The sequence below is a fragment of the Poecilia reticulata genome, linkage group LG20 (genome assembly GCF_000633615.1).
Source record: "Poecilia reticulata strain Guanapo linkage group LG20, Guppy_female_1.0+MT, whole genome shotgun sequence".
In the NCBI taxonomy this organism is placed as follows: domain Eukaryota; kingdom Metazoa; phylum Chordata; class Actinopteri; order Cyprinodontiformes; family Poeciliidae; genus Poecilia; species Poecilia reticulata.
This window is the reverse complement of record NC_024350.1, coordinates 11,905,151-11,932,397: the sequence shown is the minus strand read 5'-3', so window position 1 is coordinate 11,932,397 and position 27,247 is coordinate 11,905,151. Positions and strand designations below refer to the sequence as shown.

Here is a 27,247-nt window from a genome sequence, read left to right as displayed (position 1 = left end):
GAAGCACAGTCATTTGTTTTCCCTTTTAAATCATTTTCCTTTTTATAGGAATTTCTTTGGTCAAAATTGAGTTTTTCTTCAATAGCTTCCAGGTCATGTGACCTATTGACCCAGAATCAGTGTGAAATAATTATTCTAGTCTGCATAGATAAGGCACAGTCATTTGTTGGGCTGGAGATTGATGGCGGCCATCTTTTTTCCAGCTTTGAAAAGCCCAAGAGTTCCTCCTCCTTGCAGCCACAAATACATCAGCCAGTTCAGCAGCCTCTTTTGCAGTCTTTGGATTATGTTATTTTATCCACACCTAAAGTTCTGGTGACAACATTCTTAAATACTGTTCAAAAATAATTATTTCATTGATTTGTTTGACTGTTTTGCCCTTAGGTTGCACCCATTTGACATACAGCTCCTTCAGCCTTATGTAGAGCTATTCTGGAGTTTCTTCTAGCTCAGGGGTGGGCAAACTTGGTCCTCGAGGGCCGGTGTCCTGCAACTCTTAGATGTCTCCCTGGTCCAACACACTTGAATCCAGTAGCTTAATCAACGCCTAAGTGCGGTCAAGTTCTCCAGAGTCCTGCTAACAACCTCATTATTTGACTCAGGTGTGTTGAAGTAGAGATGCATCTAAAAGTTGCAGGAGACTGGCCTTCGAGACTTGGAGTTGCCCACCCCTGTTCTAGCTCCACCTGAAGCGCGCGGAATCTTTGTTTGTAGGTTAATGTCATACTTCTGCAAAACAGCTAGTTTAACTTGATCATAATTCATAGACAAATCAACATCCATGTGCACAAAGGCACTTCTGGCTTTGCCTGTTAGAAATCGTATTAAATGAAAAGCCCAGTCAGTTCTTTGCCACCTGCAGGCAGAAGCTGTTCTTTCAAAAGTAATGAGAAAATGTTCAATGTCATCTTCTTCATTCAATTTTTGCAATTTAGGTGCATGAGAAACAGATGACTGTGCATAAAAGTCAACTGATTGACTGTGCTGAGGTGAAGCTGCTACTCCAGGGTCTGGTGGTTGTGTAGACCGCACTGGTGGTGTTGTCTGAAGAGCAGAGGGCATGGTCTGGGACTGGCTCTCCCTTTTAAACAATTTGAACTGTTGGTGTAGCTCCTCTTGTTCGTCCTCTTCCCCTTCCAGGCATTTTGGAAGCCTTTCTCAGAAATGAAGCATCCCACTCCTGACACTAACTGTGAGGGACCAAGCTCAAACGAGGACAAAAAATGTTCAAAGTAGAAAAAGGTTTCAATTTAATTTTTAAAAAATTATTTACAAAGCTTAAAGATTTAAAGCAAGAATAAATCAAAGGATAAGTAACAAATGTGGATCCAAATTAACTGAGGTCAACTGAACTCTAACTGAACACAAACAAAACTGACCTGCAAACAGAACAAAAGGCTGCTTAAATAGGGGTGGAGTAACCTAAATCTACCACATGAGGGAGGCCTGACCTAACAAAAGAACAAATAAATACAAAATTAAAGCATTCTATAAACAAATAAAGCAAAACTTTAACTTGGCACAAACAATAAGTGAATATTTCAACGACAAAATGAAATAAACATCAATTTGAAGTCTCCCCCCTTCAGTCTTTCAGAAAATGGTCAATGGTTCCTCCTCCAGCTGGTTCCTATCAGCGGCACATGATGCGGTGGTGGTAGGAGCATCCACCACAAGCACCATCCAAATTCAGAACAGTGTTTAGGACAGGAGTTTACAACACAAAGTCAGTACAATGTCAGCAGGTGTACCGAAACCCAAGCCAAAACTGTGGCCGCTCATGAACGTCTCTCCCCAATCAGTCAAAAAAATCCACATACTCCATGGTGGACGCTGCGGCTTCTTTACTTCTGGGCTCAGATGTTGCATTATAGCCTCCACTATTTCATCTTCATCAGTCTTCCAAATCGTAAAATCTTTTAAGTTTCTTCATCAGTACTGCAATTTCATCTAGTAATTCCTCTGTATTCAAAAGTTGTAACCTCTTTCTTGGTATCCTGAGATAAAATTCCTGAAGTTCCTCAATAAACTCTAGATCCTCCATTGTACAACTTTTAGAACAAGTTGCCAGTCTTTCTTCAGTCCTCGAATGAAAGATCTTGGGAAAGTTCAAGTACTTAATACTGTTTTATGATGTCATAACAAAAGAGAATGATATTATGATAATGATATATTAGCTGACATATATTTGCATTTGCATATATTTATGTATTTTATAAAAGATAGTCTTCTTGTTTGCATATTATTGAAATATGTTTAATCTAGATCATGCTAGTTCTGCTATTATATTGTTTTTGTCGTGTTTTAGAAGTGGTTTAGTTCGTGTGGTGGAAATTTCCCACGCGGTAACATTATGGCTCCTCTTTGCAGGAACTTGTTTTATGCCAGACACTGACCTTACCTCGATGCCCTGTTGTGTTTTACCAAATCTCTTTATTGTTGCTACACAGTTTTATACAAAATATGGTTCATTTATGTTCTTGCATTGTTCCAAAATGCAAGTTTATATAAACTAAAATATAGAAATGGCATCCAGCAAATAAAAGGTCAGTATTTAATTTTATTTTCAGAACATTTTAATTACTTTCTTTACTTTCTTTGAAAAGGATAAGAAGGGTGGTCATGTTTTATTTTATTTCTTCAGCTCACTTCCACTGGATGCAGGATTATTGCTTGTATCTTATTCTGAAGATTGGAATTTTGATTGTGGAGTCCCTTTTTTCATCGCATTCTTTTATTTTATTTTTTATTTCTTTATTTTATAACTAAGTTTTTCTGACATGACACGGTTCAGCTTTTATGCTCACTTCTGAGCCCTGCCAAGAGCTGGAATTGTTCAATCAGATGGGAACTACAAACTTGTCTGCCACTTTTACCCAGAATGCACTGCAGTTAGTTGATTGCTTCTCTGAAAGCTGAGTGCTGTCTTTAAAACTCCCCTTTTTCACGGAGCTCTTTTGATTTGTTTTCAGACTCCTTTTCCTGATATGAAGCTTCATTCAGCTTTTAACCTCACTTCTGAGCTTCTGCCGACAGCTGGAACCAGGGGCGTCGCCAGGAATTTTGGGTCTCCTGACAAAATATTAGATTGGGCATTTTATTCATGCTGCAGTATATAACTTTAATAAAAAAAAATATGTTTTCTCCATATTTGTTAAAACTGTGTCACCGTGTCGTGACAGTTTATGAGACCGATAATCATTGAAAACAATCTCCTCCACCTCCTTCCTGAACTACTATTACTATCTAAAGTACTGCATTGTTCTGACCAAAAACAAGCAATCAGAAACAGTAGGAGCGTCTTAGTGTTGTCATTCAACTTCATTCACTCGCTGCTAAATATGCTAAGGATGGAGAAACAACTTATAATTACAGGGAAATCATTTATCTGCCGTCATTGGCAGCTATGCTAACATGCTTCTATAAAACATGCTTTGCTCAACCGTCTGTGAAAGCGAAGCGCTGCTGATTTTACATGTCGACATATCTTATGTTGCGCTATTATATTACTGACCATAGACATAAAGAGATGGAGTTATAACTCCAGCTATATATGTAAATGTATACTATAATATACATAAATTATGTCTATGTTACTGACCATTAGACGGACATCTTCTCCCGCTCAGAGGAAACCACTGCGCATGTCTGTAGCTCCGCGTGCGAGTAAAGGTGGAGGCGATGGGTGACAACAGACACGTAAGTCATGTTATTGCTTGGATTTTACGGCGCCATTTTAAGTCCCTGAACTTCACATTTAAACGGAAAAAAACCAATGCGACTTGGTTGTAACGAGTAACGCGACAGTTTTGTAGAAATGTAGTGAAGTAGAAAGTACAGATTGTGTAAAATGTAGTGGAGTAAAAGTAGAAATTATTCATTATTAAATCTACTTAAGTAAAGTACAGATACACAAAAATTGTACTTAAGTACAGTAACGAAGTACTTATACTTCGTTACTTACCACCACTGCTTTTTAACATTTTAATTTGAAACAAATTATGCTTTTGTGTTAAGCCACAACCTTCAAATGCATTAATACCAAATTTAGTCTGCCTGGAAAATGATTTTCGAGATGTTCCGCTAGGGATATTTAAATGGCACCTAATTTTCAATAAAATAAATAAATTAATTTTAAAATAGAAAGAAAGAAAAGAAAAGAGAGGTTGCAATTGTGTTGTTGAAAACATTGTAGCTGTCTCTTTATTCGATTTGATTTTATTTTTGGGGTTTTTTTGCCATTTTTTTTTTAATATTAAGTGGAAAAAATATCTTTCAGAAGGGCGCCTCAGTTTGTTTATTTTTTATTTTTTTACAAAGGCGCGTACAGCTACACGTCACCGCGCTTTTGCGCGGCGGTTTCACGTGACGTCATCACGCATCATTTCTAAACAATGCTCAGGAAAAAGCCACGTTGACGATACAGACTGAAGAGTAGTGGACAGTTTTTGAGGCAGAATAAAGCAGAGGTTTGCTTTGTTTGGACGGTTCGGTTCCTGCCGGCAGCAGACTGCACATCGGAGCAGGCATGTCGTCGCCCCCCAAGGAGAAGGTGGAAACCAAAGGCGGACATCTCCCTGCAGGTAAACTTCCCTGTCTGGTTGTGCTGCCTTTTTTTAAAAAAAAAATATTTTTAAATGCTTCCCATAGACCAGAGGGCCCGTGTTTCTGCACAGCCTCCAACCAAGAATCACATGATTCCGGATATTACTCATGCAATCCGTTGTGCTGGCAGCTCTCAGCTCTTCACACATCCAGACTGCTGTGCTGTAATGATCTGCCATATTCCTCTTGTTTTGCACATTTCCCTACTTCCTGATTGGCCTAAGATCTTACAGGATCACCCAGAGTTGGAGCCACCGCAATGAGCAATCACTGCGAAACGTTGCACATCTTTAAATTGCGGGGCTGAGAAGATACGGATGGCTGCGAGGTAGGCTCAGGGGGAGAAGAAAGGGGGGGACAAAACGATAAAGCATACGTGGACAAGAGCAGTGTGGCAGTGGGCCACAGCAGCTGCTTTAGCGCTGACCGATATCACAGTAAGATAAAGAATGGCCCTCGGACCCGACCTGTGATCAGTAGGTGCCCCATAAAGGAAATCCAGGTCACAGTGTCTCGGTTATTCACAAACACGCAGGTATTTTAATGTGCATCTGTTTACAAAAGGTAGCCTAGTAGTTAAGTTGAAGGGCGAGGTCAAGCTGTTGTGCATTTGCCAGAAATACAGAGTCTTCTGTCGTTTTAATTTTAGCAACATATAGTTTTTAGATTATCCCAAATTCTTAGGTTGCAAATTAAAATGTCGATACATTAGTGAACTTTTCTAAAGTTGTATTTGATGGTAAATTGTTTCATCTAAAGGATGGCTCCTAAGGAATGCTTACATGATGCCAGGATCATGGAGTTGAGACGCTTACAGCGTTTTAAAAGAATACAATTCTAGTGAAATGTTTTACCCTTAAGTTAAAGTCTGTGAGAAGTTGCAACCTACAAAAATAAACACTTAATAAAAAAAAATGCCATAAAATATTAATTAAATGATCTCTTAATAATTAGGTCTAATATTACATAATTAAGTGCAACAGTCCCTTTATTAAGTGAAAGGATCACGCTCCTCACTGTAGAATAGTTTGAAAAAAAAAAAAAACATTTCCAATTTATAAATCCAGACCCTGCATATCAAATCTTTTTTATTTATTTATTTTATTAGGTCCTGAAATCATAAACTATATCTTTGACCTTGAAAATGTAACTTTTCGAGTGTTTTTTGAATTATTAAAGCTTCAACACGAAGTCAAAGAAAATACACAGTGAAAGAATTTCCATTGTTGATGTTATCGAAATGTCTCGAAACTAAAACGTACAGAAGTTCGTTTTGCTTTCATTTACCAGTCACAGTTATGCCAGTGACTGCTAATCACTAGTTAAGCAACAGGGACACAACTAGCCGTTAAAGAATCGCCAACAGCAACACAACTTGCTGTCTAGTTAAAGGAAAACAAAATGTAATTTTTTTGCTAATTCTCAAGATGCAAGTGATGGACTTGAAATGTAGGCTTTCAACCCAGTAAAAACCATAAAAATACACAGTTGCGGTTTAAGAGGCTTGTAAAGCAATAGAAAACACAAGTGGACGGCAGCGTTGAGAAACTCATCTAAATGCTATGCTTCGACCATGTTTTATGTTGATGTCAATAAATGCAAGACGCACAATTATTCATAAGCTGACTGTCGGTGTCTGGTTGATAAAACAAGCAAATTGTTTTATCACCTGACGTCGGCGCGTGTGGTTCATGGACATCGAATTCCACCCACAATCTACGACAAATGTCAGTCTTCAGTTTTGACAAAACCTTTCAGTAGCGACGCATTTAGTGTTATTCTGTATTAGATTCCTGCTTGTCGTGGTTAAGTATCGGGGTAATAATTTTTTTTTTTTTTTTTTGCATGTGTGTGTTTCAGTGAAAGCAGGGGGAATGAGGATAGTGCAGAAACATCAGCCGACTCCTGCACCTGAGCCGCCTCAGAAAGACGACGACGAGGAGGAGTACGTCAGCAGCAGGTAAGGCAGCTTTTGACAAAAGCTATCAGTAGAAATAGGTGGTTGGTTTGATCTCATTCAAAGGTGCCAACACTAACTTGAAACATTAATCGTTAAAAAAAAAAAAAAAAGGTTAGTAAAGAAAAATGTAGTGTAGGTTTAATGTTAATATTAAATATAGTGACACTTAGCAAAAAAATAAATAAAAAAATAAGATTAACATAAACAATTTTTTTTGCTCACTATGCCCAGGACTTTTTTAGACGAAATGAAAGTGCAAGTAAAAAGAATAGGAGTGTAATCAGCGTCAGTGAGGACTGGAACTGGAATGGACTCAGATCATTTTATTCCTCCCATTATTGTAAGAGCTACATGTTCACAGCATTAGAAGCAATTCACTTTAGAATTTAGAAGTTCTTTTCTAACTAAAAAAAACTTTTAAAAAAACCTTAAATTATGCTTTTTTTTTTTTTCTTTCATCATAGAGGAAGGTTTTCAGCTTTGTCCGTTGGAAGTCCTTAAAGTGACTTCTATCTTACCCGATGGAAATGGAAAATATGCTCTGGAATGGGGGAAAAAAAGTCCAAAGAGATGTGAAAGAAAACAACAAAACAAGGACATACACAGTGCTCTATATAGTGGAACTATGAAGTAATGTATATGTTCACAGCTTCCTTCTTATGAGATGTTAGTGAATGCATAACAGATTGAGAAGATGTTCAAGCAAGGCGTAAATGTGGTGATTTGTAGGTTGGTAATCAAACACAGGGCCTATAATTGCTACCAAGCAATTTAGCAGCTTTCTCTTTTCTATAAGCCGGGCTGTACGCATTTCGCTCCAGAACTCTTTTTTTTTTTTTTTTGCCCTCTTGCTTGTTAATTTAGTAAACAACATGATTACGGCATAATTACTGCATTAACACGGAGCAGCCTATTCAGCGGTGACTTTTGTTTGCCGTAACCGGTCTTGGTTTGCATGTTTTACATCGCGCAGAGTTCTTTTCGGAGCAACAGTCAGCGTTCCGCTCCCGCGTCTGCAAAGTTCGGCTTTTGTTGCCTTAAAATGTTTTTCCTTTTTGTTGGCTGGTCACAGCTTTCTGTTTGGTAGGTGTTGCTGCGTGTGCTGCTTCTGATCTTCTCCCCCCCCAAAAAAACTCCTATCTGAGCTTACTCAATATTCATAAGTCGTGTAAGCTATGTGCATATTGGTACAGGTGCTGCGTTCGCACAACGTGTTTGTGTGTGTGTGTGTTAATGAGTGGTGATAAATGGCAAGTGACAAGCACTACACAGCAGAGAGCAGGGTTCAAGAACATTGCCAACTGTTGTGAAATTTTCTGAGGCTGTTCTTCACAGAAGCAGCGTTGCCGACCACTATGCCCTCCCCCCCCCCGTTCTTAATCCACTGTGGTTGTTCTTTGACAGTTTTTCTGTAAATTAGAGCAAGCGTGTCAGACGGTGTTGTCATTGCCAGTCATTAACTATCTTTTGTCCCAGTTTTCTTTGTAGCAAGACAAGTGGCAAAAAAAAACATAAACAGACATCAGTATGCATGGAAGAGGAAAAAAAGAACAAAATTAAAGATACTTTAGTCTCAGAATTCTGACTTTAATGCAGATGGGCACCTGGTTCCAGGCGAACTCACTTTCTCGAGGAAACGTTGTCGAGTTTAATTGATTTTCTTACGTGACCGCTTAAAGTCGGAATTCTTTTTTTCCTTTCGTCTTCAGTGACTCTAACCCTCTTCCATAGTGTCTGGATCGAGAAAGAGAGGAAAAGCAAACTTGAGCGCTCTGTTTCTTTTGTTGTTTTTTTTTTTTACAGTCTGGTAGAGAAGAGGTTGCATTGTAAAAAATGTCAGAAGGAACTTAGTCAGGTCAGGGTGTGGCAGCCTTTCCATTCCTATAAATACATACTTCCTTATTTTGAGATGCTTGTTCAGAGGGCAAGGACTTATGCCAAGTGTATTAAAAATGTGAGGCTGTTGTTGTTTTCCACTTTTAAATTTGCCCTGAACTTTGAGATCTTTGGCAAAAAATTGTTTTACTATGATTTTTTATGTTAGCAGCTGTTCTTACTGTTATACAGTTAGTGAAACGCTAAGAACTTAATCATTTTTTGCTTAGGGTGGGGGAATAAACTTTTTGTGTTCATTATCACTTTATAATTGAATCAGGCTTAAAAACAATATCGGGTAGGAAATACACTCCAGAATCCCACGGATGGATACTTTATTCGCACTTTTAAAAAAACCCCACCAATACCGTGGCCACATTTATTACCACACGTTGTAAAGATGTGGAAAAATACCTTCAGTTCAATTCATCCTAGATTGAATATTGAGTTTTTTGGGTTCATAATACGTCAAACCGCTGTTGTCGTCGCGGAATCAGAAGAGAAAATCGTTCCTTGAGCCGTGTCAGCAAATTAAACATGTAGTAGATCGTAATCACAGAGGAATCCCCTCCCGACTCATCTTTTCAGCCTTTAAAAAAAGAAAAACACAGCATTTGCTTCACTGCGATATGTTTATCTTTTTTTTTTTTTTTTAACCTGAAAATTACCTGCTAGCATGTTCCCAGAACATAGGTTATCACACTGAGAACCACGGAGGAGGTGAGGCGGGGAGGGGGGAGCTTCAGGTGTCTGCACTGTACATTCTGCGTCAGAAGCAGGCAGCGAAGCATCATAGTCAGGGGAACCCTCGCTGTAACCAATCTAACCGACACATGGACGGACAGGCCACAGAGGGAGGAAGAGAGGGATGCATGGATGGATGGATGGATGGATGAATGAGGGATTATGGTGGGGAGGAGGATTATTATTATGGCACTGGGAGTGTCGTGAAAATATTGTAGATATAAACGTGTCAGGTAAGTAATGGAGGGGATGGGCTGAAGAGAGGGGGTGCGGGGGAACGCACACAGGAGACCCAGGAGAGAGATCCTGCTTAGAGACTGTCAGATGAATTTGCCACTCAAACACACCAGCAGTAAATCTGCTGCACAGTCGAGCAAAGTGTCTTCATTTTCCTGTAGAATATTGGTGAAGAAATGCAAGAGCTAATCAGGTTTTATTTTTTGTTTTGTTTTTTGTCCACTGTCTGTGGAAACGCCTATTCAGGTGCTTCTGAATAGGCCTCAAAAGATGAATCGTGATTAATCGATTGTCCGTGTAATTGTCAACTAATTTAGCAATCAATTAATCATTAACTGGAATATACAGACTCAAAAAAAATACAATTTTGGTGGGGAAAAAATGACATTCAAGATAAAAATACCATTGTCTGTAAATATATTTTAGTCAAAACTCTTTAAGTGGCATAATTTTAGATTCACCCTGTCCACATTTACTGAAGGAATCCAGATATTGCATTTTAGGGAATAAAATGTTTATTTTCTTATTTAAAAAAAAAAACACCAATTCATTATTTACATCTTTGAATTCATTTCTGATATTGTATAAAAAAGACTTAATTGATTAAATTAAAAGTCTATAGAGTGTGCAAATTCTTTCATCCGGTTAATTGATTAATCACCACAATAACAGATTAATCGATTACTAAAACGATCGTTGGTTGCAGCCCTACTTACGAACTTGCATCCAGCAGCTATGAAAAAAATGTTCAGTTAGCTGACAGCTCATGGTGGAAAAAAAAAAAAAAAGTTGCAGGGAGAAAAAGAAGAAAAGATGGGAGGAGGACAAGCAACAGGCATCTGTTTCCAGGGCAACCACCACCTCGCCCACGGCAACAAACTTCCCGCTCTGCTGAAGCAGGGAGGGTTGGGTGGGGTGGAGTGGAATGGGGTGGGTGAAGCTGGAGCTTTAATGCTAACAGCAGAGAAGGAGAGAAATACCCAACAATAAACTCATGATCATTTTACCCTTTGTCTTGTTGGTTTAGATTTGCTTTGTGTAGCTCTGTCTCCTTTTTTTTTGTGTGTCCCCCCCCCCCCTCTCTCTTTTGTTGTAAACTCTTCCTCATCGACTGTGACGGTGCAACTCCCTTAATGGATGCAGCACGGCTCTCTGCTGCCCCCTGCAGCCTCGCGCCGCTTCAGCAATGCTGCCACGTCTTCCTGGGATCATAAAACCAAAACCGCAGCAGATTGTGGTCTCTATCTTTCAATGCCTGTCTTCTCTTTCACTCAACTCCTGTTTTATCGCATCGACTATAAATGAAAAAAAAAACAAAAACAATGTGATGAGGATCATCTGAAGATTTTTGGAAGGTATTAAGTGTGTTTTTTTTATGTTCTAAAACACCCACTGCCACTCAAGTTTTTTCGTGCAGTATTTCTGAGATATATACTGCAATTAAAATATTCTTCTTACGGCTTGGTTAGACCGTTGACATACTGTGCGTGTGTATTATTTTTTTCAGTCAGCTGTCACATTCGTAATGCGAGCATATTCCTTTTGCCCGCCTGCAGTTTAGCTGACACGTTCATTCGCATAAACAAATAGAGTAAGTTGCCAAATAAGCACTTATTTTTTTCTGACAGCACCTGATGTATTCCCCTTAGCTTGAAATGTTTCAGACTCCAAATTTTATTTTTTTCCCCACCGACGCCTCGTGGAGTTTTTTTTTTTTTTTTTTTGCATGGACGAGGGGACATTTGTGCTGCTTAAATGCCATGTTTTAGCTAATTGAATTGCTAATAAAGAGACACTCAACTTCACATTTTTGACAAGTGCCAAGCCAGCGCAAGATTTGCAAAATTCTAACATATGCAGCCATTGAGTTTTTGCCAGGAGGTAAATATTCTCATTAATACGAGTAGCAGGAGAGTTTTTTTTTATTATTTTTTTTTATGCCAGGACGTTAATTGCAGAGATCTACGTTAGACCGATGTGAGTGAAACACTTAGCCGTACAGGAAATTCAGAGTGATTAAAAACAAGTTGAGTCCATTCCTCCAAGTAAACAGCAGATGCTTTCAGAGGTGCAGAAGTTGTAACTTTTCATCTTTTAGGTTGTTGAAAGGCGAAAGGGAAAACATTTTAGTTGAACTTGTTTGCTGCTGCACTCTGTGTCTTTGAGGGGAGTTTGAAGGTGGCTAACTGTACCCCCGCCGCCGTAAAATTAGACTGCACTCGTTTGTCACACCAAGGTCGATACTCACTTCAGGTTCCGCCTTCCTCCTCCTCATCTTTTTCTCGGCCTCCATCCTTTTTCCCCTCGGTGTGTGAGCGAGCGCTCCCCTCTCTCCTTCAGTCCGTTCCATCTTCTCTAACAGTCGGTTATTATAAAAGCATTTGGCTCCCTGTTCTCACTGCCAGCTTCCTTTTCCCCAACCCTTCTCTGCCTCACGTTTCCTGCTCCGACCTGCATTTGCACCTCGTGTCCCTTCTTTTCTCCCCTGAATGTTGGCTTTTTATCCCCCCACCTTCCACCTCTTCCAGTCTTTCATCGCCCTCCTCCTCCTTGTAGTTCTCTCCATTTCTCTGGTAGCGTTGGTTTTCCCGCTGCTTCTCCTCTCCTGCTCTCCATCTGCAGGCTGTGAAAACCAGCGTTTGGCCAGAATGAATGGGGCTATTTAAGCTGCTGGCAGGTCCATCCGCTGTGTGACTGTGTGTGTGTGTAGATCTGTGTGTGTGTGCGTGTGTTTTCGCTGCCAGAGTGTGTAAAACTGCAGGTGTTTTGACAGCTTGGGATGTCCGTATTTTGGCACAGCGTCACAATGGGGTTTTCTGCATCTAGCCGGTGGGCGCGCTTGTGTTTGGATTAGTTTTACCTGTAACCGTCAGACTTTCTCATATTTACTCATTCCAAAAGCATTTTTCTTAATGAAGCTCTATTTGTTTTTCTCTTCTTTTTTTTTAGCCCTCCGAAGGCCCCGGTGATTGTTTCCGGAGTGGTCACAAAGGTAAGACTTTTTAGTTAAAAACAGAAAGCTGGCTTTCTATCCATCCATCCTCATCTCAGTTTAAATTGGTTCTATTGATGGAACCAAACTATTCAAGCAGATTGTAGACTTTAGCTGTTATTATTATTTTTTTTAAGATGGTGCTTTGAATTAGTCCATTACTGCCCTTCCCCTACCTGCTGCGATACCCTTTTTGCATTCCTGGTATTTTATTTCTTTGTTTTTTTTAATGAATGCATTCAGAATCTTGTCATGAATCTTATTTTTAATCAACGTTATCGAATGTGAATCTCATATTCTCATTACAGCTGTCTCGCCAGGAGCTGTGTCTTGTCCTTATTGGTGTTTGTGCAATATAAGGTGCAATATTGTCAAGAGAGAAAAAAAACTAAGGGAAATAAAACGAATGAAATCCACTCTGACCACCAGTAGATTTTAAAATGGGCTTCATTCACCTGGTGATTTTATTCTGGGAGAGGAGCGGAAAAGCTCAAAGGCTTTGAGAATCAGAATCAAGAAGAAGTCTGGGATTTAAGGGGAAGCATAGATATTATCAGTCATATCGGGGAAAGAGTGTGATCACATGAAGATGCGATAGGGTCACTAATCTTCTTGCTGCGTAACCAAAGCATACATTTACTTTTCTGCAACAAAGTTTTTCTCCTGCAAACGTTAAACGTTACCGTCTTCCTCGTAGCACATATATCTCTGTGTCTGCCGCCTTTTGTTTGTTTTTTTTGGGTTTTTTTTTTTCATTTTTCTGCAGTGGTTGCACTGTTTCTTTATTTCCTTTTGTGTTGGAGTGTCCTTGACAGCCCGGATGGCTCCATTCCCCGCCTTTCCACGTGCCTCTGTCAGACCAGGCGGATTGTTTGCGGAAGATTGCGGTGATATCAGAATGTGGCAGGCATCCCATTTATCCCTCAATCCTCCTCGAGCCTTCCCATTCGCCCCTATCGCTGCCATCAAACCTGCTGGCTAGCCGTGCACAAAGCCCCAGGAAAGCCTTTTAGGGGGCTAAGTGAAACACTTCAGAGTGTGTGTGTGTGTGTGTTTGGAAAAGTCCACCGCTATGTGTGTGTGTGTGTGTGTGTGTGGAGTTTTTTCTGATTGTGTTCCACAGCTCCCAATATGTTTATAAAATGTTGTTCTGACACTTTCTTTCACAGTTTCTTATATATAGCCTTGATTTTATGTTGAAGGATTTGTACTTACTTAGCTAGTTCGTACATTTAATTTGTTTCATCCCCACCCACATCTGTGCATCAGCTGGAAAAAGAGTTGAAAGAAAGCTTTGAGAATCAGATGAAAGAAGGAGGATTGTTGGAGGTCAATTCAATCTCCGTCTCTCACCGTTAGCGGTGGGCGTACCTCTAAATGAATAATACACACACATACACAGTAACATACATACACACACACACACACACGCTGTTAAACTACCGCGCTGCCACGCCAGTAGTACAAACTCGACACTTGCGTATGAAAGGAAAAACATATCTCCGGCAAAGGCTCAGCGAGAAGTTGCAGAGATTTGATTAAAATACTAATGAAATTTCAGTAGTGATAAAATAAGTTTCAAAGAAGAACTTTGGAAAGAGAATTAAAAATCACGGAGAGATAAAAAAATAAAAAAAACTCGAGAAAAATAAATGAAATGAGGATTTTTTGTCATGACTGTATTAAAATGCTGATTAAAATTCTGCGAACAATCACATCCCTGCTTTGATTTAACAAGCATGGCCGCCGCCGTGCGCCGAAGCAAGACACGAGGCCTAGTTGCTGTGCAGATCGGTTGTTCTCCTCATACTCTTTGCTCACTTTAGGGAGTTCCTCGGCGTTATGTGTGTTTTAGGGGAGAGCTTTAAAAGTGGGTCAAACAATACACCCACTGTCTGCTGGCAAACACACCTCTAAATAAGTGCTTATGTTGACACACGGAGGATGTTTAACAAAGCACTCTCTCAAGAGCACTCAACGTTCCTGTAGGGGATGTTTTGTCTATAATAATACAGTTTCATGGCCATGCACAGTCTTGCACAGCACTGTTTTTTTTTTTTTTTTTTTTTGTTTTTTTTTTTTTGGTTATTGCCAGTAATAGTCAGTAAATGTTCTCCACTGCCAAACGTAGACATAAAATGCAAATGAGTGTCTTATGGGTTCAGTTTGAGCCCTTTGGAGCCATTAAAACATTTGGGAGACTCCAAATTACTGAACCCAGCTCTCATGCAAGTTTTATATGCAAGCGTCCCACAGAGAGTTTAGCCATTCTGTCTGTATCTACAGACAGGGAGGAAGTGAAGTGAGGCAGGAGGTGACTGGAAGCAAGTTTGACCCTTTCCTGTTGACGTTGGTGGTAGAGGTGGGCAGATAGTTTATATATATATATATCGATACCAGGTTAACCCTAACCCTTTCTCTGGGTACTCCGGTTTCCTCCCACGGTCCAAAAACATCACTGTCAGGTTAATTGACCTCTCCAAATTGCCCCTAGGTGTGAGAGTGTGTGTGCATGGTTGTGTGTCTCTTGTGTTGCCCTGCGACAGACTGGTGACATGTCCAGGGTGACCCCGCCTCTCGCCCAGAACGTTAGCTGAAGATAGGCACCAGCAATCCTCCCGACCCCACTGAGGGACAAGGGTGAAAGAAAATGGATATATATTTATTTATCTTATGTGATAAAACTGAGAAACTCTTAAGTCAGTGTAGGGAATGTTTTGTCATTTTTGCTCTGCTCTTGCCATGAAAACTGTCGATGTAGTCACAGACAAAGGCATTACACTTTTACTCATAGAGAGATGTATCCCCTACTCCTGGAGAGAATCACAGCGCTAAATCTTGAGCTGGAATAAAATGTTTGTACCCATTTTGGATTGTTTTTTTCCCCCTTTTAGATTCTATGCACCACAAATCTGGAACAAACTTCCGGAAAGCTGCAAAGGCACTCAAAAGGCTAAAAATCCACCTGTTTAGAGCAGCCTTTGGTTACCTGTAATCAGAACATTGATCCATATCTGATGTGTATTTGCTTGATCATTTCGATGATGGCATTTGATTAAATGTAATGTCTGTTGCTTGTTTCTTAGTGTTTCCATGGAGTGAAACACTTTGCCTTGCCTTGCTCCTGAAGTGTGCTGTATAAATAAACATGACTTTCTTCAGTGCTGAGTGCATCACTGACTGACCGTGTTGTTTCCAGGGCGATAAAGACTTCACGCCCGCAGCCGCTCAGGTGGCCCACCAGAAGCCCCAGCCTGGTGTCCCCAAGCTGCCCCCTGCGCAGCACATCAACCAGCACATCCACCAGCCCCGCAAGTGAGCGGGACCAGCGGGGCTCCAGCAGCTCTGCTTTTACTCCACCAGCCAGCCTTCCCAATGGAACACGTAGGATGAAGATGGTTCCCAACCGGGTGCACAAACCTCTGCTAAATGATACCAGTAATTTTTTTTGTTTTGTTTTAATTTGCTTCTTGCTTTACATATCGAGAAATATTTCAGCAGCTGATGCCACATGTCAGTGCAAGTATCGTAGAAGTCCTGCTTGTACCCTGCTGCGTCGGTGCTGCACTACTGTTTCTGCACTTTCATGACCTGACCTCTCCTTCGCAGGGATTGTTCAATCGCTCATCAGTCTTAACTTGAAATAAACCGAGCTTTTCTAGCAGCAGGGTGGGGGGAGGGGGGAAAGAAAATGATTGTGGGTTTGGCTCTCTTCGAGCTAAAACGGCCAATCACAACCGAGCAAAACCCAACAGGTCAGCGGAGCCTCAGCTCCAGGATTTCCTCCAGTAAACCATATAGACCAAACGAGTGAATGCAACACGTCACGTCGTCACAGTTTAACTGCAGAGCCAACCAGTGCATCAAAGATAAACAGAGAAAGTCAAACTAATTACTGTGTAATAGGCAGTATTAACCTATCAGAGCATGTGCAAGCAATTTGAGCGCATTATGTTTGTTCCTGTGTGCCATTTAATGCAAGAAATAATGCAAGAAATTGTAGAAAGTGGTTTAGTGGATCACAAAATTGAGCTTAAAATCAACATTGTACACGTAGGATGAAGATGGTTCCCAACCGGGTGCACAAACCCAGTTGGGGTTTTCTTGTCTTTTTTTTTTTTTTTTTTTATTAAAGACAAGAAATAAAGCATAATATCTCTGATATCTTAGCATTTGTAGCTTTTGGACCATCACAAAGCCCATTAGGTTTATTCCCATTTAATTATTTCTTACTCTTCCTTTTTAAGTGAGTTTGAACGCCTCATTCCAGTCTGTGTTATATGACTTCTGTTTAATCCATGGTGCAGCGGAAATGATGCCAAAAAACCTTAAGAAAACTGCAGCTTCTGGGAAACAACTGAAGGATGCTTTGTGTTTGGTCTAAACATCAAATAAGCCGTTTATTGAATACAAAGATGAACTATCAGGTCAAGGTAATGATGTGCTAATATTAGGATAATTACACAACATTCCATGCTAAGAGAATTTGTTTGGGCTGCAGCATAGCGATTTATTTGCACATCGGCAACAGAAACCCCATAATTCAATTTTTTTTTTTTTATTTAATAAAACCAAATCACTGCATTTTTTTTTATTACTCATTTTCTTACAATTCAAATCATTTGATGCAACACTAATTTTCAGGAGACAACAAAAAAATGTATCTTATGAAGAAATCATTATCTGTGTTCATGTAATTAAATTGAAAAGGTTTCCGTTTTGTTCTGTGCTTCTTTTTTTTCTTTTTCTTTTTTTTTAAGTGAATCACTTTAAATGTTAAAATCTTGAGTCATTGAAGTGGACTTGGGTGTTAGGTGTGGTTGTCGTAGTAAATAAAGGTTTGGAATATCTTGAATGAAACCTTCTCCAGCTGTTTTTTTTTAATTTATTTATTTATTTATCTGCAACACTGTGAAAACGTTTCACAACTCAGGCCACATTACAAAATTTCCAGTTAGATAAAGTTGGGACATTCGGTCTTGGAAGAAAAAAAAACGCTACCTAGTCCGACCTGATGCATCATCTCGGGTTTCTCACCTGGAGCATCATGGCGTCCTGTGGTGAATTAGCACTCTGCACCGGGGGGGGATAAGGGCTCAGGTGGCGCTGTGAAATGAAACAGAATCATCTCTCCTGGAGCTGTTTTCCCCTCCACACACACACATACGCACACACACACACACATATACAGTGTGCACCAGGTGTTGGGCGCATGTAATCCATCTTTACACAAGCATCTGCAACCAGGTGTTCTGTCAGCTTATGTTAGGCCAATAAAGCAGTCACTGCAGGGCCGAGCCTCGATCTGCACACTGAAACTCCCCCAATAAAGCAGACCCAATCTCCTTGACTGTCTCATCCTCTTGCCAGACCTTATTACACTGGCTGGATGAAAAGAGTCCGGACGACGACAGGCATGCAAAGATGTATGCTCCGCATTTCAGAAACCGCCCTGTGCACAAAACGGGGAGGCGGCGAGAATCACGTTCAGTGCTCCGTCTGGACTTTTCTGTCGTTCACCTGGATTTCTCCGGTAGAATGTCAACCGAACCGATCAGTGAACAGAAGAAGCTGTATACGATGACGTTTATTTTCTGTGCTGTTTTAAGAATTATAGTACCGTAGTTTTTTTTTTTTTTTTTCCCCACAATGATGGGGAGTGAACAAAGCCATTCTTGGTCACGCTTCCAGATAATTAATTCATATTAACAGCCGTCTCGGTCAGCTGGGCACTTCTCTCTACGCAGCGAGAGACGGTTGTTTAAGTCGCAGACTGATTTCCGGTCACAAGACCGGTAAGCTTCATAGTCTCGAACTGGTGCATTAAACACGGCACGGCTAAAACATTAGCAACTGGGTAAAATGTAAAACTTAAAACAGAATTCATACCAAAAAATATTCACTCCGATCCACATCATTTTTTTTTTCTTCCTTTCTTGTGGATACTTTGATAACGCACCTGGGATAAAATGTCAAAATTATCATGACATTTTGGCTCCAGTTTAACTAGAACTAGCTGAAACGGTGTTATCCCCAGCTGGAGCTGCAGCACCAGCTCATGAAGGTGCAAAGATGTTTTTTTTTTTTTTTTTTCAAACTCAAAGGGAAAGATTTTCTTTTCAGAGCTGCTCTCATCCAAGTGTCCTTCGCGTTTTTTTTTTTTTTTTATCAGCACAGTCTACATTTCCCTCAATGCATACAATTTAAATCTGCTATTTTTCATGCTGATTGCAAAGTTAAGACAATCATTTATTCATACTGTTCATTAGGAAATATCTACTTCATTTTTGATTGCATCGCAGTAATTATTCAACCCTCCCAACCTCAGCAGAGTGATGTAACGAATACGGTTTGTGCTAAAAGAAAAAAAAATTGGTGAAAGAATAATGAAGTATGATATTAACAGAATTTACCTTTTTTTTTTTTTTTTTTACAAGAAAGCCATCTTATTGGGCAATCTACATTTAATCAACACTCAACACTCTTCCATCACTGTTGTTGAATTAAACTCAGTGGATTTATATTATCATCTCTCTGTTTTCTGTAATCAAATGTTTATCGAAATTAGACGAGAATGTTTACTTTATTCTTTATAATTTAATTGAAACTGACAGCAATTGTTTTATATGAGCAAAGAAAATGCCTGGTTCAAAAATGATTTGAAATCAGCCTTTCTGAAATGGCTCCTTGTGAAATTATTCATACCACATGACTTCTTTCATTTTATCAGTTTATAACCACAAACTTGTGATTACTTTCTCAGATTTTTATTTGAGAAAGAAACACAAAATGGTGTACTTATAAAGTAAAAAGCAAAGGATATACAATATATTTTACAAATGTAAGTCTCAGAAATGTGGCTTATATTGTATGTTGCTTTCAGTGCCCTTGAAACAATATTTTGTAGAGCTATGTTTCCCTGTAATTACAGCTTTAAGCCATTTCCTGGTTCTCTCTCTCTGCCAGTTCTGCGCATCTAGAAACTAAAATTTATGTCTGAATTTAAAAAAAAAAAATACACAAGTTTAGTCACTTTGGATCAGAAATACTTGAAAAAACTCTATTCTCCAGTCTTCTTAAGTGGATTTGTGTCTGGATGAATATGCACCTTGTTGTGTTGGTTTATCACAAAACATGTCAGAACATGGGACAATTGAATGAGTCTGAATACATTTAAAATGCATTTGTGATTCTCATTTAATATATATAATTAGCATGTTGCCTTCTTCCAAAACAACCCAGCAGAGGGCGCCAGCAAAGGATTTCCCCCTCTGAGTTTTGAAGCCTGGACAAAAGCGCTCGGTTTGTGTCCAACCACAGTAAAATCAGGTCACCCTGTTTAAACCCCAGCCTGAATCATCACAGTGTGACATAACAGCTGCCACACGTTGAGTGGAAGGTTATTTTGCTGCATCTAAATTTCACTGAGCGATTTGGGTTAAAGTGGGAGGGTGGGAATAAGAGGAGGGGCGGCCGGGAAGGCTAGAGATGGATTGCTGACCAAGCCAGTGACGCTTTATAATCCCAGGCTGGAATCTAAGCCAACAGCTGTTTGAGACACGATGACCTAAATATTATCCGATGCCTTCAGCGGCTAACAGGTTTTGTCCCGCTCACTAACGTGTGAACCAGAGTTTATTTCTCTGCATTCTGCTAAATAAAAAGTGGAAGTCGCGGCAAAAGCCAGATGAAATAACAATAAGCGTATCAAGAGTTCATCTGCAAATGAATGTCGCTTCAGTTCACCGTCAGTGGAAGTTCTGCACGTCGAAATAACTTGTGATTACCGTACATAATAGCGTCGAGTGTATATTACAGCACACAGCATTGCTTTTATGGATTTCGTTAATCCTGCGTGCCCTGAAATGTGCTGTCTGCTCATCTTTTGTCTTGTTCAGCTGATTTCCTTTGGGCAGTGTCTAAGCACATTGCCACTCTGAATTCAGTGAATTTTGTTTGATGAAACCGTTTGGCTGTGCAGAACCCTTGTAACCCCTTAGCAACTCATCACCATGTATATTAGACACACGCTCTTGGATGGCACTTAAACCGCAATCGCCGTGAGGAGTAAGGACCGTGAAATTGTGCTCTCAGAATTCCAGCCGATGTTATATTGCGGCTCTGCGTGCTTAAATCAAGCTTATTTTCGCCCCATTATTCTAACTGTTTTAAAGTTCAACCAGCAAAGTGACCTCGTGCGGTTCAATGGCTTGTCTGGTCTAAATCAGAAGCGCAATTTGTCAGAAACGGCTCAGCTTGATACTAACAAAGACTCGGCTGCTAATTTTAGATAATTTCCAGAATTTTACACGTTGGCTCTTAACAGATACGTACGGTACTTGGTTTAAATGCCATTTGGCACACTTAGTAGAAAGCTGACTTTTGTCCTGGCATGATTCTGGCTGGATATTTGACCACTCTTCTTGTAACAAATGATAGAGCTTGTTAAAATTGGCTAGTTTTCTTGTCCAGATGCCATCTTTAGCATAGACTGGTGTTCAAGTTTTACATCAACACTGGGAGGCTGCAGAACAAAACACTTTTTATGTTGCTACTCGCATGGACTAGCCAAATCTGGAGAAAAAAATGGTCAGGACGGACAGTTTAGCTGTTTGGACACAATAACAGAAAGATTGTTCAACAGTGGTTAAACTTTAAACTTAAGAACTATGTACCAACAGTTAAGCATAGTCATCATGCTGAATTCAGCACCTTACATGGACTTGTGGAAAAAGCTGGTCTAATTCTTCAACTTTACATCAACTGAGTCAGAGAATTTCAATCAGATTGAAATTCGAATACATCTGGTTGCTTGAACAGTTCAATAATCCTAAGCAGTGAACTGGTCTGAAATGGATAAAGCAGGCTAAAACGAGCTTTTTAAACTTGTATTAAGCCACATGGAAAAATGATGGAACGTGCATGACGGACAAGTGTGTGTGAACTAATTTAGATCATTTCACATTCGTGCCCATATAATGACCGTATGTTACTTTTTTGACGCTCTCTGTATTGCGATTAAGCTCTGTTTAATTATCTATAAACAGGCAAAACAGCACTGCGGTTGACATAAACGGTTACCTTTTCTTACTTTCAAATGCAGCACATATTGGATCCAATGGTGGTGAGCAACAAATGTTTATTTCACATCATCCATACCCTTCATACCTCAACGTCACATATCTCTCATTGCATAATAGTTTATCTGAAACATAAATTTGGTTTTGTCTTGTAAACATGTGGAGAATATTTGAATGTTTTATTTGATCTTATTGCTTTAAAGGTTTTTTTTCCCCCCAATAATTCTGCCTTTGACTCAAACGTCAAAACTAGAAAACACGTATGCAAATCAATGTACACACTGAATAAAAATACCTTCGAAAAGCAATCATATCTCTAGTACAAAATATATATGTATGTATTCAAAATACATTCAGACTAAGGCTTTAAAGCAGTAAGCATTCTAAAAATATATATGTATATATATCCTGCAAATGCATTTAGGTCCTTGTATTTGTGTTTCAATTTCTCGGCCGACACAAGACGCTTAATCCGTAAATGTTTCAAAGACATGATTCCAGAATATTGCCATCCAGGCGATTCCCCTTTTCGAGGCAGGAAGAGATGAACGTGTTTCTGCAGTAGGAGAGAACGTCTCTTCCTGTCGTCTGTTCTACAGTGTGCCAAACTAAAAGTGCATTGCTGATGCGACAACTCAACAACTCACAACTCATCGAAGCAAAGTGTTGGCCGTCCATTTGAAAGCAATAAATATTACAAAATAAATTATCTAAGAACAAGTTAATGTGCCAGGTCTGCAGGGTGAGTCTCTGACCACAATAAAGCTCTCAAAGTAGTGTTTAAGTAAAGTGTCTCGATGTATAATCTGTATGGTTCAAAATATTCCATCCAAATCTTTCTGGCTTTGTGATCTGTCCAGGTGTTGTTGTTGTTGTTGTTGTTGTGAGGATTTGAAAAGAAGCTTCCCTGAGGTAATTGTATTATTTCCTTTTCCCAGCTGCGATGTGTCTCCTAGTAACAGCCTCCAGCCTTTTTCTCTCCGCTTCCTCTGCCTTCCTTCTCTCTTCTTTCAGCTCCTTGTAGCGCCACTTGGGGATCTGCAGCAGGTTCCCCCCTCCGTCTTTGGCGCTGCTTTTCCTCCTAATCGGTTCTGGTTCATAGGTGGTGGAGGGGGCCTTTGAAATCCTCACCTTGGGGATGCTTAACCCTGGCCTGACGCTGCTCCTCCTCAGCACCATGTGCAGCGGCAGCAGGCTGGTTCTCCGCAGCTCCAGGGCCTGCATGTGAGAGACCGTGCCCAGGCTGGAGCTCCTGTGTCGAGGCACCGCTCTCTGGACTTGAAGGCTCGACCGGCGGTCCTCGGAGTTCTTTGCCACCAGGGTGACCCGTGAGTTTTGGAAAAGTTTGCGGTGGCTGTCCACCCTGTCGGGGTTGGCGCACAGGAGCTCTTTGGCACGCTGCTTGCGGACGATCTCTGGGACTGCGTAGCGACGTTTGCCCACGCTTGGAGGACTATCGGGACACACCTGAAAAAAAACAACAACAAAAAAAAACAGAGTGTTTTATGATTAGTAGAAATAGCTGTGCAGCACACAGTGCAGAAGCATCAGTCATAATTCTGGATGTTCTTTTTTTTTAACAAGGCTCAATTACTCTTTTGTATTTTGCTGTACCGGTAATCCTGCATGGATAAACTGCTTATGGGATAATGACGGAATTAATTATGTCCTGTCATTAATAAGAACAGAGAAATTATTGATAACACAAAAAGATAAATCAGACCAAGACTCATCCTTTAAAGTCTAATTACCTCAATTCTTTAAGCAGGCAGCAGAGAAACATAAATTTTGAAGGCATGCTGTATGTATATCCTTACTCCTTATGAGCTAATTGCGCCGCTTATCACTGTTTTTAAAGTGCCTGGCAAACACATGGAAAGCCCTTGAACTTTTTCTTCTTTTGTGACGTTGCAGCATCAAATTTCAGGGACGTTTTATTGGAACGCAGGAAATTAATGTCACGTGGAAGCAAAAGTGATTCATGTTTTTCAAAATCGTTTCCAAATAACAATGTGAAAGAACTTTCATTAATCCTGCTTGGTCGATATTTCACGGAACCACACTTCAAATATGGCTTCTACCAGCTACAAGCACCTAGAGACAGACATTTTTAGTCATTCATATTTGCAGAAAAGCTCAAGCTCAATTAGGATTGATGCTATCTGACCAGTGCAATTTCTACATGGTTTGTGGAAATCTTTAAATGGAACTTCAACAATAGCTTTTCTGTTTGGTAGTCTTTTTTAAAGGCCAGATTGGTAGACTGCATAAATAATATTTATTCCATCAACACATCATCTTATCTGAGCTGTGAATTTCTGCAGCTCTTCCAGAGTAACCATGGAGCTCTTGGTTGCTTCTCCCATTCATCCTCTCCTTACTTAGCCTTTCAGTTTGTTTGGGTAGGTTTAGAGTACATGTTACTCCTTCCATTTCTTAAATAAATATTGGATACTGTAAGATGTTCAAGGCTTGGGGTATGGTAACATGACCTAATCCTGTTTTAAACGTCTTTTGAAATGTTTTCCTGACCTCTCTCCAGTGTTCCTTTGTCTTACACTGATAGTGTTTGTCCTCTAATGTCATCTAAGAAAACGTCGGAGGCCTTTACAGAACAGCTGTATGTTACGGTATGTGTATACCGAGTTAACTCATTTTCTCTGTTGACTATTTACTAATTAGGTGACTTCTGAATGCAGTTGGTTTACTTTGACATCGGAGTAAAGGCAAAGTAAAAGTACACCACACTGGTTCATTTTTATTAGTTTAAAAAAAAAAAAGCTAACCATATTTACATTCCACTTTACAGTTATTCCCTGCTTCGTGTTGGTCTGTCACATACAATCTAATAAAACATACTGGAGTTCGACACAGTAACGTGAAAAAATACAAAAACCTAAGGGGGAGGGTGAACACTTTTATAAGTAATCATATGACTTCAATTTGAAAACTTTTGCCATTTTTGTGAGAAGAGAATGTAATAAGGACACAAGACTGTAAAAAACTATACACGTCGACGAGATATTCTCATAATTTAAACACTCACGGTGCGACACGCCACAGCAATAAAAGGGCTTCTCATGGCAGTAGTGACAGACACCAGGTGGTCGATAACGCCTTCTTCCTCGGGGTTGGTGACATTTGCGATGTTGAAGACGTTGCGCACCGTGTCCGAGAGGCGCTTCAGACAGCCGCGGGGCTCCTGGGCTCTGGCTACCAGGGACGCCAGTGGGGGCCACTCTAGACTGAAGGGAGTATATTTTTATTACAATCCACAGCACCATCCACACCAAGCGATTTATATTTATTATAAATGCATTATATAGAAGTTTTCTATATTGCATGGTTTCCTTATAGTTGAGGATTCTGTTCTGTGTTTTGTGTCTTTCGGGCCAAGCCCAGTGCGTGTGCGCAGCACCAAACAGTCAGAGATTCGTCTGGCGTCGTTTCTCCTAAAACTGCAGTCGCAGTCACTTCTGCGAAATCACAAAGCTAAAGAGCTGTCAGCACAGTTCAGTTTATATATAACCATCTGGCGCAGATTGAGGTTCTTCAAAATAAAGATGCTGATTTGTAAAGCTTTTGAAATACATTAAGTCAGCTCCTCGAGGGAATAAGAACTGATTTGCATTAAGTTCTCCACAGGTTTTTGATGGTACAACCCTGTCGAGTTTGAAAGAAAATATACACCAGGCAGTCAGAGATTTTTTTTTTCTTTCTTTGCTTCGAGTCTTGCTTACATCCATAATATTTTGTTTGTACAAGTGACCTACTCACTTTGCATTCACTGTGGGGGAGGAATTTTTGCAATATTAAGTGTGCCTTTTACCTGTATGTGTCACAGTACTGGAAGGGATAGGGCCGCTCCATAAGACGTGTCATCACCCAGGCCGTTTCGTAACGACCCGTAAACAAGGCCCATTCCCTGGCAGTCAGGTTCCGACCAAAGTCCCTTGCATCCAGGGAAGCTCCTAGGGGAAGAAGAGGGAGAAGGACGAAGCTCAGTGGACAATACTTAAACTACAGTGTCACAATGTTATGTTGCAACCGCAAACCTCAGTGGATTTTATTTCCGAGATGGATACCTAGCACTGGATGAACAAACCTTCTCTGCAGTGAAACGCGTACAATGCAGGGGTGAAAGTAAGGGGGTACGGTCGGGTACTGCGTACCCCTAAAAGATTTAGCGGGGGTACGCAGTACCTGCAAGAGAGGGGAGCGGCTGTCTGCTGTAAAACATGAATGGGTTCACTGTGCAGCCGTGAGTTCACCCACTAATCAGCCGTGACTGATTAGATTTTCAAGAACAATCTAAAACACGACTTAATCAGTTAATAAATAACTTTTTTTCCCATTTCATATTGTTTCTGAACTGTTCGTGCTTTGCTAGAGCAGCGGTGCAATATGTCGATCGCGGAAGGTTTTGAGTTGACTTCGGCATTTGGTGACAAACTGAACGCCGCCAGGACGCTGACACCAGCACGTCCTCCTCTGATTGGCTTATCAAACCATTCATAACTTTAGAACAACAACAACAAAAAAACCAACAAAACATGTTCAAATTAATGACCCAACAGCAACAATAATCTCAGTGATTATTGTTTCAACAAGGTGTTGCGCAATTCTGTGCGTTTCGGTTCCATTACCAAAATAACCAGCAGAGCGGGAGTTTAAAATTAACTAGTCAACTACCGCTGTGTTCATGAGAGGATTATTAATGACCGCAAAATAAATATCAAGCCTGAAAACCTGATATCGTAACGGACTCAATGTTATATTTTTAACGTAATCTCGGGTTGGCTTGTGGAGCGCAGGAGGTTGCCATGGAAACGGGTGTGCTTAAGTGAGAGAGAGAGAAAATGTGCGAGTGGTTTTGAGTTGATCACCTGTTCGGGTTGTTTTACCTTTGCTGTGGCTCTTTGCAGCCGCTGTAGTTTCTGAACGTTCAATAAACGACAAACTTAGACTAATTAGCTCGTTCTTTGTGAGTATACGTCATTTACAACAAACATCAAACACGGTAAATATGTTTTATTAAATATTTAACAAACAAATGGCTTCTACCGCGATAATTGTGTGAAATTAAATTAATTGTCTAATACAAAAAAATTGTTTGGTGCTGTTGGGCTCAGAATCTAAGAGGTTTTTCCTTTATATCAAACAATTTTTTTTGGCCTCTTTTTTAGTGGAAATATTGATGTTGATGATACTTTCTCCAAAATAACTTTTTTCAACTTTTACAGTTCCACTGTTGAAAATAAGGCTCTAACATTCACAAATGACATTGAAATAAAATCCAGTCCAACATCTGGTTTGAGGTGATTCCTCTGGATCCTGTTGGAGGAAAAATATCCCCAACTTCAGAAGATGAGCTTTTAACCTAACAGAGCTCTGTGGTTCCTCCTGTCAGTATGAGAGTCAGGGTGACGAGGCGCCATGTTAGGAAGAGAAATGGAAGCTGCAGGATCTTCAGAACAAACASGTCATGATGCTAGGCTACTGATTATCCCTCTGTCTGGACACAGGATCAATATAACCAGTTTAAAAGCTAAAATGAATGGTTATATGCCAGACATGGAAAACTGGGATGCTCTCCATGTCATGATGTTCAGGATTTAGGTCTCATGGCATCTCAAGGTGTCAACATTCAACATTGAAGTCAGTGGGCTGAAGGAAATACAGCTTTATTTTGTAGCAATTCAAGAGCTACCAGCTTTTATCGCTTCGCAAAAAAATTAATCAGCACAGAAACTC

General features: G+C 40.1%; 2 protein-coding genes across 2 annotated transcripts in view; one reads left to right on the top strand and one right to left on the bottom strand.

Annotated features, from left to right (window-relative positions):
* Nucleotides 1-4,353: 4,353 nt before the first annotated feature.
* dap (death-associated protein) lies at nt 4,354-17,273 on the top strand. Its single transcript, XM_008396112.2, has 4 exons — nt 4,354-4,583; nt 6,466-6,565; nt 12,371-12,413; nt 15,613-17,273. The coding sequence occupies exons 1-4, from the start codon at nt 4,529-4,531 to the stop codon at nt 15,730-15,732; spliced, it is 318 nt and encodes a 105-aa protein (XP_008394334.1). The 5' UTR covers nt 4,354-4,528; the 3' UTR covers nt 15,733-17,273.
* Nucleotides 17,274-21,534: 4,261 nt separating this feature from the next.
* The window catches only part of ankrd33ba (ankyrin repeat domain 33ba), a 17,664-nt gene continuing 11,951 nt past the window's right edge, over nt 21,535-27,247 (bottom strand). Inside the window, exons 5-7 of the mRNA XM_008396114.1 lie at nt 25,323-25,464; nt 24,540-24,738; nt 21,535-22,960 (exon numbers count right to left, since the gene is read on the bottom strand). Of these exons, the coding sequence (XP_008394336.1) occupies nt 22,415-22,960; nt 24,540-24,738; nt 25,323-25,464 (887 nt within the window). The 3' untranslated portion in view covers nt 21,535-22,414. The remainder of the gene's footprint in view (nt 22,961-24,539; nt 24,739-25,322; nt 25,465-27,247) is intronic.